The 13,882-nt window shown below is 41.8% G+C and overlaps 1 protein-coding gene across 2 annotated transcripts; it reads right to left on the bottom strand.

Moving 5' to 3' along the window:
* Positions 1–8,489: 8,489 nt before the first annotated feature.
* On the bottom strand, positions 8,490–13,187 carry LOC139664359 (diamine acetyltransferase 1-like). Of its 2 annotated transcripts, XM_071543155.1 has the most exons (7): positions 13,179–13,187; positions 12,695–12,751; positions 11,741–11,792; positions 11,556–11,636; positions 10,648–10,749; positions 10,026–10,066; positions 8,490–9,242 (listed from the first exon to the last, which is right to left on the bottom strand). In XM_071543155.1, the coding sequence occupies exons 1-7, from the start codon at positions 13,185–13,187 to the stop codon at positions 9,066–9,068; spliced, it is 519 nt and encodes a 172-aa protein (XP_071399256.1). In that variant the 3' UTR covers positions 8,490–9,065. The 2 variants fall into 2 exon arrangements, with proteins under 2 accessions (XP_071399256.1, XP_071399255.1); XM_071543154.1 differs by lacking the exon at positions 13,179–13,187 and having other exon boundaries at positions 12,695–12,925.
* Between the last annotated feature and the right edge of the window lie 695 nt (positions 13,188–13,882).

The raw sequence follows: 13,882 nt of genomic DNA, 5'->3' as shown, positions 1-13,882 counted from the left end.
CGTCTGCTGGAACAAATCTCATCACTTTCAATCTGAGTCATTTACACAAACACAAGATCTCAAGTCAAGACTTTAGAAACCTTTTCAAGTCGTCAGAGTACAAGTCAGAGTCAAGTCCCAAGTCACCAGAACCCAAGTCAAGTCAAGTCTCAAGTCAACTGGTTTTAAGCTAGCCTGGTCTTTAGAGTCTGTCTCATCCATACATATTGAGCTGGATCTTTCTCTCTGAAGTTATTTTCTTGCTTTTCTGAACCACAGAATTTGAGCCGCAGCACGACAGCATCTCTGTCCTGTTCCTTCCCAAGAGATAATCTGTTTCATTTGCCACTGCTGCCTCTCCTCCCCCTTCCTCTCCCTTTCTTAGGTTTATTTTGTCTTATAATCAAGTTAATTATGATTCTGCATCACTATTTTAAAGGTGAGTGAAGTGAGTTGAGGTGGGTTTACCCTCCACTCTTGCTCTGCTCACAATTGGGACAAAAACAGCTGCAGCCTGAGAGAGGAATTATACATTAAAGTCCATAGATATTCTTAAAGGTCCATATTCTCCACTTTCCAGTGTTTTATTTTGTGTCTTGAGGTTCATTCAAAGCTGTGTGTGTGGTGTCATGTACCAAAAACACTCTCAATCCATTTTTCCACGTTCATTTTCCAGCATCTCTCTGAGCCTTACCAAGAACAGGCTGTTTCTGTCGCCGTGTCTTTAAGGCTCATTAATATTAACGACCCCTCTGTTCCGATTGGCTAACCGTTTCAAGAGTGAAACGTGAGACGCCGCAGCCCGGCGGCTACAGGTAGGGAAAACTCTCTGGTAATAAACAACGACAACCGCTCAACCGCTTTGAAAAAAACACTTTGTTAGTCTATTATTTCTTACAAAAATGATAATGAGCGAACCTTTGTGACGCCACAAAGTTATGGAAGTCCAAACGGCTCGTTTAGAGGCTCGCTTTTCTAATATGGATTGTGTGGATTTAGTTGCTGACCGTGCGTTTTGATACTTTCACCATGTTTAGATAGACCATCCAACTCCTTTATCATCACAGAGGCAAGGGGAGTCCTGCTTTACATCAGATGGGACCTTTAATATTATTAAAGATTAGCGCTTTTTTTTCCAGTCAAGTTTTTATTCAAGTTTTGATATTACAAACAATACCAAATGAGATAAGATAAGATGAGATTTAGATAAGAACATTTTTTCAAATCTCATCTAAAAATAACATGTTTGAAAGTTGTGTATCTTCATAGTTAAAGGAAGTACAGTTTGCTTACTTTCAAATGAAATGACATTAACAATCAGCGGTTTTGACTGACTGCAGACCAGCAGAGGTGGTTTAAAATCTTTGGTCTTTCTGGTTTTCTATCTTCAGGCAAACGGTCTCAGAGGGTTTTAAAATCATTATTTTTGTGAAAAGCATGCAGGCTACACACCCAGAACACACAGAAGAAGAAGCCTGTGGTTTACTGCTGTTGTGCGAGAGGCAACATGAATACAAGCAGCCATGTATAGTACATTCTGTTCAGAGCTGTCACCACACACACACACACATTCACACACACACACACACACACACACACACACACACACACACACACAGTGAGTTTCATTGTTTCTGCTGTGTTTCGTTTCCAACAGGCTGACAGTAAGTGGGGGAGCTTCCACTGACTGAAAGTACTGAAGCATCAGAGTTAAAATGTATCAAGATATGGAAACGATGAAAATGATTTGACCTCATTCAGTTTCAGATCCACAGATGATGTTTTTCTTCTCCTGCAGCTGAGGCTTCATGACTCTGTGAAACTGTCAAATGTTTTTTTATTTGAGCATGTTGACATATATACACATACATGAGCACATATATCCATACAAATATACATGCAATTAGACCAGAATATGCTCTTTTTCGTTTTCTTTGAACAAATGTATATAATACATATAACAAAATGCAAAATACAAAATGCAAGAGAAATAGAAATTCATTGTGAAACTAGACGGCATGTCAACCTTCCTGAATTTCACCATAAGGACGCTCACCGCACAGTCTAACATTCATCATGATTTTTACAGCTGTAAAATAAATCCAGCAGGCTACTGTGTGATTCTGGAGGGAGTTAGAAATATTGTCAGGTGTTTCTCCAGTTGTCTGATGGCGGCCATGTTGCTGCCTCCCTTCTGTACAGCAAACAGGTGTTGGATGTAAACGGTGGGGCTGCTGTAGTACTGTAGAGTCCAACTCAAATACAAGACAAGGTCCAATCGAGTTTGGGTCAAGACTGAGTCAAAAGAGGATAGAGACCAAGACAAGACCGAGTCCTGAACGAATAGAGTCTGATTCAGGTCCAAAGCGGCAGTAAGTAAGGGATGATAGAAGGGAGGATGGATGGATGGAGTGACTGTGTGAGTATTTTTTTTTTTTTTGTGTGATGTGTGTGTGCATACGTGTGTCAGGGCTGCAGTCAAGACCGACGTAATCGAGACCAAGTCAAGACCGAGTCCTGAACAAATCGAGTGAAGTCCAAAACAGAAAGTAAGCAAGTAAGTAAGTAATAAACAGCCTATATGAATGCCTTTCTAAATGCAAAACTGATAATTATGAGTTTCTTCTTCATTTTCTCTGGATGAACAGAGACGTAGATTTGCCTGCACAGGATCTCTGAATCAAACTCTTCAACATCCACTGGAAGGAAGAAAAGTGCATTGGAACGCATGAAGCAGCCAATCATTTTACTGGAGATCAGGTGTATGATTTAATAAATCATAGACAGACCAAGTCCAGTTTGGGAAATGATTGTTGTGGGCGGCCACATATAAATCTGTATGGGAAAATCTGTTGTTTTTGTAATTACAAAAACCTGTAGTACACACACTGTTGAAATACAATAGCTTTGATGTTCTAATTTTAAATTTTTCCTTTGTTTATTTTTGGTTTACTTCAAAACCAAAATCTATTTCGGAAGCCTTCAGTTTGTCGAACACTTTTATTTGAATGAAGAGTGTGACCAGTGAAGGAGCTTTAAATGAGACAGATGTGGATTTCATTTATTCAGACTTGGACTTGACTGCTGAGGACTTGAGACTCGACTCGGACATGAACATGGTGACTCGGACTCAGGTCTCGACTTGGACTCGGGGTGGGTGACTTGATTTGACTTGAACACCGCTGCCAGGATGAGACATTCTACATTTTAGGATCCACTGGCAAGGAAACAAACATTACATAACAGGCCCAGTTTTTGTCCCCCACCAAAGGGGGGACTATGGATCGGTCTCTGTCCGTTCATTCGTTCGTTCGTTCGTTCGTTAGTTAGTCACACTGTAACGTTGCCACTAGGGGGTGGCATTGACAATGAATGGGGACTCAGTGGTAAAGCAGGTCATACACTTAAAGTTATCATACAATGTGGGGGACAATGAATGGGGACTCAGTGGTAAAGCAGGTCATACAGTTAAAGTTATCATACAATGTGGGGGACAATGAATGTGGACTCAGTGGTAAAGCAGGTCATACAGTTAAAGTTATCATACAATGTGGGGGACAATGAATGTGGACTCAATGGTAAAGCAATACAGTTAAAGTTATCATACAATGTGGGGGACAATGAACGGGGACTCAGTGGTAAAGCAGGTCATACACTTAAAGTTATCATACAATGTGGGGGACAATGAATGGGGACTCAGTGATAAAGCAATACAGTTAAAGTTATCATACAATGTGGGGGACAATGAATGGGGACTCAGTGGTAAAGCAATACAGTTAAAGTTATCATAGATAACATAATAGTCTACACAGGCTACACACTTGGAGACATCAGACTGGGTTGATGTGTTGAAGTGAGAGTCAATGGAGAATTTTTGGGCAAACCTCTAACCACAAGACACTGTAGTTATTGTCCAGTTGTTGGACTGTTGTACTGTTATTGCATCATCACTGCACTACCACTGTGCCTCAGTGTTGACTACTTATATCATATTACCACTTACCTACTGTGCAATACCATATATCACTTATCATTTAGCATTTATATTATTCATCCTGGTGTTGTATGTTATATTGTATATTGTATTATAAATTGTATTGTAGTGTACATTGTGTAATGTACGGATTATATTTATTGCGTATTGTAGTTCTTATATTTTGTACTGTATTGAGTAAAAACAGGACAATTACTACATTTCAAGATATAACTTGTAAGCCTAATTCTGAGGAGAGTAGGCAACAGAAATATATGGTCAGTCTGTCCTTTCATTGTCCCATATGAAAATGCTTATACAATTTCACTCATATTTCAAGTACACTCAGTAATCACTGACTTATTCCAGTATAGCCTGGAATGTAACTGCATCGTTTAATAATATACGCAAATAACAGACTGAAGTTTGATGCGTGTCTGTGGTGTGTAATTCACTGAGCTGGTGTTTAAACCATGTGCAGGCATGGACTCTGTAATTTCACACAGCTGTATCATTTTAATTCTACAAGGCTGGTAATGGAGGAGATGCCCTTTGCTGCTAGTTTTCCACATTAGGAGACAGAAAGAAAAACAGCTGATCAGGTAAAAAAAGACCAGGCAGACGGTGACGGGCAGGGCGGGGGAAACCATGACAGGAAATAATAAAGGCAGAAACCTGAAAAAGAGGAAGTGGGTCAGGAAGGGAGGAGAGATGATAAGGTTTAAAAAAAAAACTGCTGACTCCGAGCCGAAGCTGCTTTCTCTCCTTTCCAAATCACTTCAACACTCTGCCTCTAACCAACTCTCCTAAAGACTAAAATAAGGCCTTGAAGGTTTTTGAAAATGAACGGCTGGACATGAAAGTATTTGACAGAGTCTGTTCAGAGGAATGAGGTCACACTCTGATCACCGAGGCTTTGTTTACACCTGATCTGCGTCTGGAGGGTTTCATTCCAGAATGCTGTGTGTCCATTTTGGCAAGATTTACAATCCAATCCAATCCAAATGTATTTATAAAGCACATTTAAAAACAACAACAGTTGAGCAGGGGCGGCTGTGGCTCAGGAGGTAGAGCGGGTCGTCTGCTAATCAGAAGGTTGGTGGTTCGATCCCCAGCTCCTCCAGTCCGCATGTCGAAGTGTCTTTGGGCAAGATACTGAACCCCAAATTGATGCAGTCCATTTACCATGACCAAAGTGCTGTACAATCATAAAACAACACAATAAAGACCAGTTTAAAAGACAAAAGGACAATAAAATAATAAAGACCATAAGAAAAAGAAAGGCAACTCTCACACCGAGTTAAAAGCCAAGGAATAAAAGTGTGTTTTGAGACGGGATTTAAAAACAGGCAGTGTGGGGGCCAGCCTAACATGCAGAGGCAACTCCTTCCATAGTTTGGGGGCTACAACTGCAAAGGCGCGATCTCCCCTGTGCTTCAACCTAGACCTTGGGACAACCAGAAGCAACTGGTCAGCGGACCTGAGTGACCTTAATGGGATGTGTGGTTGTAAAAGGTCAGAGAGATAGGTTGGAGCTAGCCCATTTAATGATTTGTAGGCAAACAATAAAATCTTAAAATCAATTTTAAAACGCACAGGGAGCCAAGATTTTGCTACCTGAAATCCATCAGGCAATATTTGAGAAACAAATTATTCCATCGTCCAAAAATTGTTTTTTTTACTATTTTATAAGTGAATGTCAATTCATATGACTCCTGACTTCAACACTAACACATAATGAGTTTCACTTTCATGCCTGCAGTCAATATGAAAGAGTAAGTGGCAGTTGTTTTAAATGGTGGAACAAAAAACTCTTCACCTGCTGTCTGGATAGAGAGCGATCCATTTACACTTGGTAGATATTTCTGTGTGTTCTTGTTTCCTTCCCTCTGTCTGAGTTTGCCCTGGTGGCTCACCGAGTAGGGCGCGTACCATAAGGCTCAGTCCTTCCTGCTGCGACCCGGGTTCAAATCCGGCCCGTGGTCCTGTATGTTCTCCCCTCGCTCTCTCTCCCATACCTTCCTGTCTTTCTCTCACTATATCTCTCAAATAAAGCATAAAATGCCAAAAATAAATCTTTAAAAAAACCACTAATAATAACGGCAGGTGTAGAGTTACTGTTCAGCCTGTCCTTACTTTTCCTTTGCTGCACAAAGAGGCAACTTCTGCAACTCAATATTTGTTGTTGGCACTGGCAAGAGAGAGAGAGAGAGAGAGAGAGAGAGAGAGAGAGAGAGAGAGGGAGGGAGGGAGGGAGGGAGGGAGAGAGGGAGAGGGAGAGAGAGAGAGAGCGAGAGAGAGAGAGAGAGAGAGGGAGGGAGGGAGGGAGGGAGAGAGAGATGACGTATAGGTCTATTTCTGTAGGAACTGTCTTAAGAACTGTGGGATAATGTCTAACATACAAAGTAGTATTTCATCAGTCTGGTTTCAGTGGAGAGTTTTAGTGTCCCATGAGGGTCTGAATGCTGCTTCAGAGGCTTTTCCACCCTGGTGAGAAGAAAAGTCTAGGTGGAAACACTGAATACGTGATATTTATGGCATAAAAATGGTCAAATCTAAAGATATTGAATATACTACCGCAAAATATTGGCTATTGGCAACTTCAGACTAAAAATATCGGTGTCAAAATCCTTTTCAACCCTTCATTGTTAACTAACTATGGGAACAGCAGAATACCTGCAGGTTATTTCTCTCACTGAGCGCGGTCCTGTTTTATTTATGTCGCTGTGTGTGTGTGTTTGTGTGTGTGTGTGTGTGTGTGTGTGTGTGTGTGTGTGTGTGTGTGCAGGTCATGAGTGTACTTGTGTTTTGGCTGAACAGGAAAATCCCTGTGTGGCTTTCCAGTGTGGAGCATCATCACCAGTTCTCTACGATAAAGGCAATTATCAATCAACTATACAGACAAACTAATTTTAAAGAAATCAGCCTTTTTTTTTTTTTGCATCTTTATTTTGAAAGAAATAAAAAAAAGTTCTGAAACTGCAAAAAAGGTTTGAAAGCAAAAAAAGTTTCTGAATTGAAAATGGAGAAATAAATCTAGATATGACTAATTAGTTACATGTCATTTTACAAGCTATTTTCATACTAAGGTAAGGTAAGGTGATGTGATTGACCTGTCAATCACCTGTCACAGCAGCCCCCCCTGGCCCTGCCCCTTCCTCCTCCTACACCCCACCCACACCAAAACAACCAAAAAGTTCTGAATGGATGAAAAGACAGAATTAATTTTAAAAAAAAGATGTGAATTAATTTTTTTTTTTAAAAAGGACACTAAGTGCAAGGAGAAGAATCCAAAACTAAAAACTTTTTTCACTTTCATGTTTTTCTTTTCCACTTTCAAACCTTTTATTAAGTTTCAAAGCGAATGATACAAACATAACTCCAGAGTAGTTCTGGTATCACATAAACTGACCTGCAAAAACTCACACATCTGGAGACTGGTGAATATTTAACCAGACAGTCTAATAACATAAACAAGACTCAGGACAAGAGTGACAAAGGTCACTGATATGTTTGGAGGCTTTGTTGTTGTTGTTGTTAAATCATCCTCATAATCTCTCATAACTGTGAACACTGAATAATAATAACACTCTCTCCCCTTCTTCTTATTCTTCTTCTTCTCATGGTCACCGTCTTCCCTCTGAAGAAAAGAGGAATGTCCGCCCCCTTGTTCAACGCTGCCAAAAAGTGAAATTTATTGAAGTAAACTGTAACCGTAACGTTTCAGCCACACACGGTCCCAGTCAGAGCGGACACTCCTCTTCTCTTCGTTTGATCCTTGTTTTTGTCTGGAGTATTTTGGATGTGCGTGAATGTGAAAAAAACCCACACGTGAATTCAAAGCACATGTGTTGCTTTTCATATGTGAACCAATTTTGTATTCACCATGACAGTTTTTTACTTCAGATGTGAACATTTAAATTCAGGTGGTGGTGGTGTATCCCCCCTCCCCCCCGCTTGTGAACTCGATTCACAGGGAAATTTATGATAAGGCTGCGCTTTATTAATCCCCTAGGGGAAATTCGTGTCCAACGTGCACGTGCTTTGAATTCACGACTTTTCATGTGACTTTTAATAAGGTAAACCTCTCCAAATCCTCCTTAACACCGTCTTTGAATCTATAAAACAGCCACAGCATCATAACTGTGTCCAGAGGTTGACAAGACGCTCTTCCCTCCTGTAAACACAAATAATGGTTGCCTTGAGGGACGAGTTTCATGTGTTTCAAACTGAGAGAAAGGAGCCGCTGTGTTTCAAAGAAAAGGCTGGGTCAGTGTCTGTTATTCCCATGCACTGCAGTAAATTTAGCAGCGCTTGTACTGCACTATGGGAAGATATGAGATGAAGCGGAGGAAGAGCGAGGCTGTTGTTGAATTCTCTGGTAGCAGACGTCACCGACTTGAAAAAAACCCCAAGAGTATTGGCATGCGAGAAAGTCATGTGGAAAGATGCTGGCTGGCAAGCGCAGGCTCATCCTCCTCAGCTTGGTAAACACAGACTCACACCAGACACACAGGACAAAGACAGCTGCGGCAGATCAGTTGGATTTATCCTTTATTAGCCCACTTAACATAACATTAACTCACACGCTTTGCTTAATCAACACCGATGAGAAAAGGAACAGTCAGTCAGTTATACAATGTATTTGTGTGGTGATTTCTGACAAACAGAAGAGAAAAAAGCAACTAAAAGAGGCTTACAGTAAACACAATGCTAAGACTCTGAACTACAGAGAATCACTACTGGGAGAGTTAATGCCCCTTTTAAAGCCGAGCGACTGTAAGTCAGTTTCAACACTCGTTTGACAGGAGAGGAAGGCTGAGGAGTCACAGAGTCATAAACACAGAGAGGCTGACTGGTTCCTGAGCCGGCTGCCACTCAGCAATCTGGTTTCAAACTCACAATAAACGGTCAAAGCTTGAGTTTCTGCAGGTCGTCATTAATCCTGCCGGTGCCAACATGGCTGCTATTTAGAGCGGCGATGCCTTTAAAGAGCATCAGGAATGTGCCTTGTTGGAAAAAAGCCACAGCCAAACTCTGTCTATGACTCAGGTCAGACTCTCACATTTCCACCTCTCCTCTCTTCCTCCTCCTCCGCTGGACCTCCGCCAGCTCATTCCTCAGTGGGAGCGGCCATCTTGTTGAGGCTGTCCTCGTCGAACCTGTAGAGCCTCCAGCCCTCCTCCTGAGAGAGGTCTTCAGCGCCGCGGCGCTTGTAGAAGTTGATGGACGGCTCGTTATTCTCCGCAACGATGAACTGCATGCTTCTGCAGTGAGTCTTCATCGCCAGCTGGAAGAGGGAGGACAGCAGGTAAGGTGGAGAGAGAGAAAGAGAAGTAAAGTAAGTACGTCTCCTCAGCAGGGAGAGCAGGCATCACATCAGCCTTCGCCAAATCAGTCACAATCTTTAAATCTCATCTCAAATAAACAGATTTTAATTCCTTGGCCTTTCACTGTGTCAACATTGTTTCAGGCTCTCTTGCTCTTATTTCTGCTGTTAACCATGGATGCTCACATTTCCTTTACAACTTAATTTTGCTATTGGTGCTGTGTGTGGTTTTGTGTTCTTTAAGTGCTATAAAAATAGTTTCTTTGCCCTTCACAGCCTCCAAAACAAGTTCCCTTGTCTGCAAAGCCGTACCCAATCTGATGTTATGCTGCATTCATGTCACGTCAGGTTTAATGTAAATACGAGCTGCCGACTGGGAGAAACCCGCTCGTTTCAGCCTGCTAGAGGTAATTACAGAAGGACGGGATGTTTTGTAGCTGATTTCTCCTGCTTGGCGTCACAAATTGTGGGAGAGAGCGTCAACAAAGGCTGCAAACACAGCAGTGAATCCACTGTTGTCAGTACTTCTTATGAAAAGTGAGCAAGATCTGCTGCAGTTTATGGTTGATTTTAAATTCCACACACAAACACGTGAACGCTTCCAAGTTGTAGCAACAAGACGCTATCTCGTTTTTTCGATTATGGCGCAAACACATTATTCCTGACTAGGGTTTCTTTTGCCCCGACACTTTCCTGTCGTGGCATCACATGCCACTGTGCTGCGATAATAACTCAGATACTCACATCACTGAGCTGCTTCAGGATCTCCGAACCGATGCCATTACCTGGATGGAGGGAAGAGAGGAGAGAGGGCTTGTTAAAGAGGAACTTTGCAACCAGTTTGAGCTTCTCTCCGCCTACTGTGTGCTTTTAAAAAAATGCAAGCCAGTGTGTGAAGAGCGGGGAGAGGGTTTGGGGTTGGGTCAGGTTGGTGACAAGAGGAGCGGAGTGTCTCAAATCTGCCTTTACACTGGGGGTGGGAACATTTTTTACCAAATGACATATCTTAGGACAACTGTCCCTGAACACGGCTGCATATCCAGCTGAACACCGGCTACTCATTTTAACCACTGGAGGTTTACTGAGAGAAATACTCGTCAGGATTAGTGAAATAAATTTGGCACTGGCACATTAGTGCTCAAATGTTGACAATACGACCGGCGTTGTTGTATTGCATAACTACATAGTATCTAAATACCAGTTTACAACTCAAAAAAGTGTTTTAGTGTGACGTTACTCTTTAATAAAGGAGCAGCTAAGAAGGAAACTGGATTTAGACAACGGGTCAGGTGTAGGGGGGTGAAGGGGTCAGGAGAAAGGGGGGGTGAGGGGGTCATGAGAAGGGGAGGGGGGGGGAGATTCTCACCCCTGTACTCCTCCATCACAAAGAAGTCCTCCAGGTGGAGCTGCTTGCCGACCCAGGGGTCATAGGTGAAGTAGTACATGGCAAAACCAATCACCTTTGGACCTGAGGGAGACACGGGAAGTCAGACGAGCTGCTGCTAGTTGCCTCATCCAAACTGGTATCAGTAATGTAAGAGAATGCAGTGCTGAATACTTTCAGTTATTTTGCCATGAGGTATAAATGTAAAGGTAGAGATAAGAAAAAAGTGAAAAATCACAACATTCAGGAAATTAATTTCAGGTTTCCACACAAACACAAATGTTCCTCTGTGCCACATTTTATAAAGATGTAGATCACCTGCCACCATTTTAAATGACCTTCTTAGATTTTCACTTTAAAAAATATTACCAAAAGTAATTATCTTTTTTTTCTTTAATCAAAATACAGTTACAATTTAAGAACAAAAGTTTTCTGCTACTACTCCATCCATTTTCAGTGAGAAGCCATTTGTCACATGTAAACAATATGTGATGTAGACAGTAGATTTGCATGTTTGTGTGTGTGTGTGTTTGCGTGTGTGTGTTTACAGAAGCAGGTGTCCGTGCGTGAGCTGCAAACTGCAGATGTCTGATTCTTCTGCAACAAGCTGTGACAGGCTTTTAGTGTCCTGATAGTACCTACACTTCATGTATAAACAGGAAGTGCACACCGCAAGCCAGTCAGGAAACCAATCTTGGTTTGAGTTGGTAGGAAACAAACACCACTGAAACACTAAAATACTGAGTATGACACACTGATGATGCTGTGTTCTCTGTAAGTTGTGTTATTGTGTGTGTATGGTGGGTGGGTGTGTGTGTGTGTGTGTGTGTGTGTGTGTGTATGCTGCAATGGATTACAAAACTTTGCAACCGTGAGGAAGTGTGTCATACCGTCACTGCTCGGCTCCCCTTGGATCTCTGCCAGGATGCAGTGGTAAAATGGAGTTTCACCGAATCCATCCTCAAGGAGCTCTGCAACAACATTAAGTTTTAACACACTTTATGAAGCGTGTGTGTGTGTGTGTGTGCTCTCTGTATAAATGAAGATGAAGAACCAGCCAAAACATAAGCCTCACCTTTTTCAGTCAGCGCCACCTGATCCTCCATGTCCTCGAATTTTGCAAGTTCCTGAGGGTAACAAAGAAAGAAACAACACTTTTTTGATTAGTTTATATATTTACCAAGCATTTAAATCACATCACCCATCTGACATCGTTGAGTATTGCTACGTAAATAACCTTTTTTCCATCAGCAGCCCATAGCAGTGATTCTCAACCTTTTTCATATCAAGGACCCCTAATTTAGTCCACATTAGGGCCACGGACCCCCATATGATCTGATTTTGTCCCTTGGAGCCAAATCTGAGAATATTTTTTATTGTTAGATATGATTTTGTCCAGAATCCCATGACTGTCTGTATTGTAGGTAGAGAGATAACAGTGAAACTATGATCAAAACAGTCATTCTTCTACATTCTCTAATGGTGTTAACTTCTTGTAAATGAAATAATGGTGAAGTTGAACAATTTATCAATTTGCTAGGGACCCCCTGGAACCCCCTCGAGGACCCCCTGGTGCCCCCCGGACCCCATGTTGAGAACCACTGACCTATAAAGACGGACAGAATAATAAGAAGCCAGATGTCTGCTCTGGCCATATTTGGAAGTCATGCATCATCCAGGAAGTGAGCCGCTTGGCTGCAAACAAAGGCGGCCGAGACTGAGCTCACACTCGGACATCCTCCGGACATTTTCAGCAGCTAATTTATCACCACTACCGTCTGTGATTCAGTGTTTAAAAGGCGTCGTCTAGCTATCTTAATCTCTTGACGTCGTCGAACATACCGTTGTAAACAATAGAGTTCAAGTTCAAGGAAAGGACAAGCTAGGCGACCTCTTAGGCTGCTTACTTTTAGCGATTAAGGTCAAATTAAACGGGATTAAAAACGCTGCATTCACTTCAAAACATATACAATACAATATATTAACGTTTATAACAAGATATCGGGTCCGTTACTGGGTCCAGGCCTACCTTTACCAGTCGTAATATATCAGGCACGTCTCTGGGTTCTGCTTTTCGTAATTTATACTCCATTTTCTTCTTTTACTCTTTTTTCCTTTTCTCAAAAGTCCTCGGTATGTGAAGTGAAGGAATAGATACTTCTTCATTCGCTTCAAAGTGGCTTTTCTCCCACAGTCAGCCTCTGGTCCTGACGCGTTTTTTGAGACAAGCACATTCAGTTGGAGAGCCCGCTTGGGTCGCTTCAGCTCAACTGACTGCTCTTTTGTTTACATCGACGCTTTTATAGCGGGCTCGCGGGGGAGGGGGGGAGGGGCTGGGCGGTTGACACGGCTCTCCGATTTCTGACCAATCGGGGCAGCTCTCCAGTGTTCTTATAACCAATCGAGGCGAAGGAACGCCCACCTGACCAAGTTCTCTGTCATGAGATTGTTTTTGTTGTTGTCTGCACGCCTAGACACTTTCTGCACATACCATGACCTTCTGCCACGACAACACTGCACATCATACAGATTAATTATGGAATCAACTGCGATACCATTATCCCATTATTAAACTGGTTGTGTGGTTAAGGTCAAACTGGTTGTTTCAGAAATGTCAGTGTTTGAAAAGCAGTCACCTAACATACCCGGCAGAGGTGAGACCGGGTCAACTTTGCTGGAGTGCCAAATCGGTCTCAAGTCCTGAAGCACAAGTCTCAAGTCTAGTCCTAAATCTAAAGGTAGATTACCAAGTCAGGTCCAAGTCAATCACTAGACATCATTGCAACGTCTCTCAAGATCTTTTTTGGCTCTGTTTAGCCCAGTTTTAGACCAAGCAGTGGATACATTATTACATATTTAAACAATGCATTAACAGCTGTAAATAGGTCTATCAAAAATATGCACCAGAGAAGTCAATATGTACAAGGTAATACTTTGTTTAAATTATGGAAAAATACTTATGGAAAAGTACTTTACACAACACTATGAACTGTGACATATAGCAGGCAAAAATATGTGATGTGTTTATACGCTGAGAAAATGTAAGCCGTTGATAGTTGATATTGAATCAAATGTTGTCAGTCAGTTTTTATTTCCCCTTTAATTTATTTGCATAATTGATGTAAATACGCCCTGATAGAGAGACCTACTTTGCATGTATGTTTTGCCCTCAATTGCACTCAATTACAACAATGAACTCCGCCCATGCCCGTCCGCG

Source organism: Centroberyx affinis, unplaced genomic scaffold (genome assembly GCF_046629955.1).
Source record: "Centroberyx affinis isolate AG114_WGS23_722 - 3 ecotype Tasmania unplaced genomic scaffold, CSIRO-AGI_Caff_v1 ptg004247l_1, whole genome shotgun sequence".
Lineage (NCBI taxonomy): Eukaryota > Metazoa > Chordata > Actinopteri > Beryciformes > Berycidae > Centroberyx > Centroberyx affinis.
This window is presented reverse-complemented; position numbering and strand designations above follow the sequence as displayed.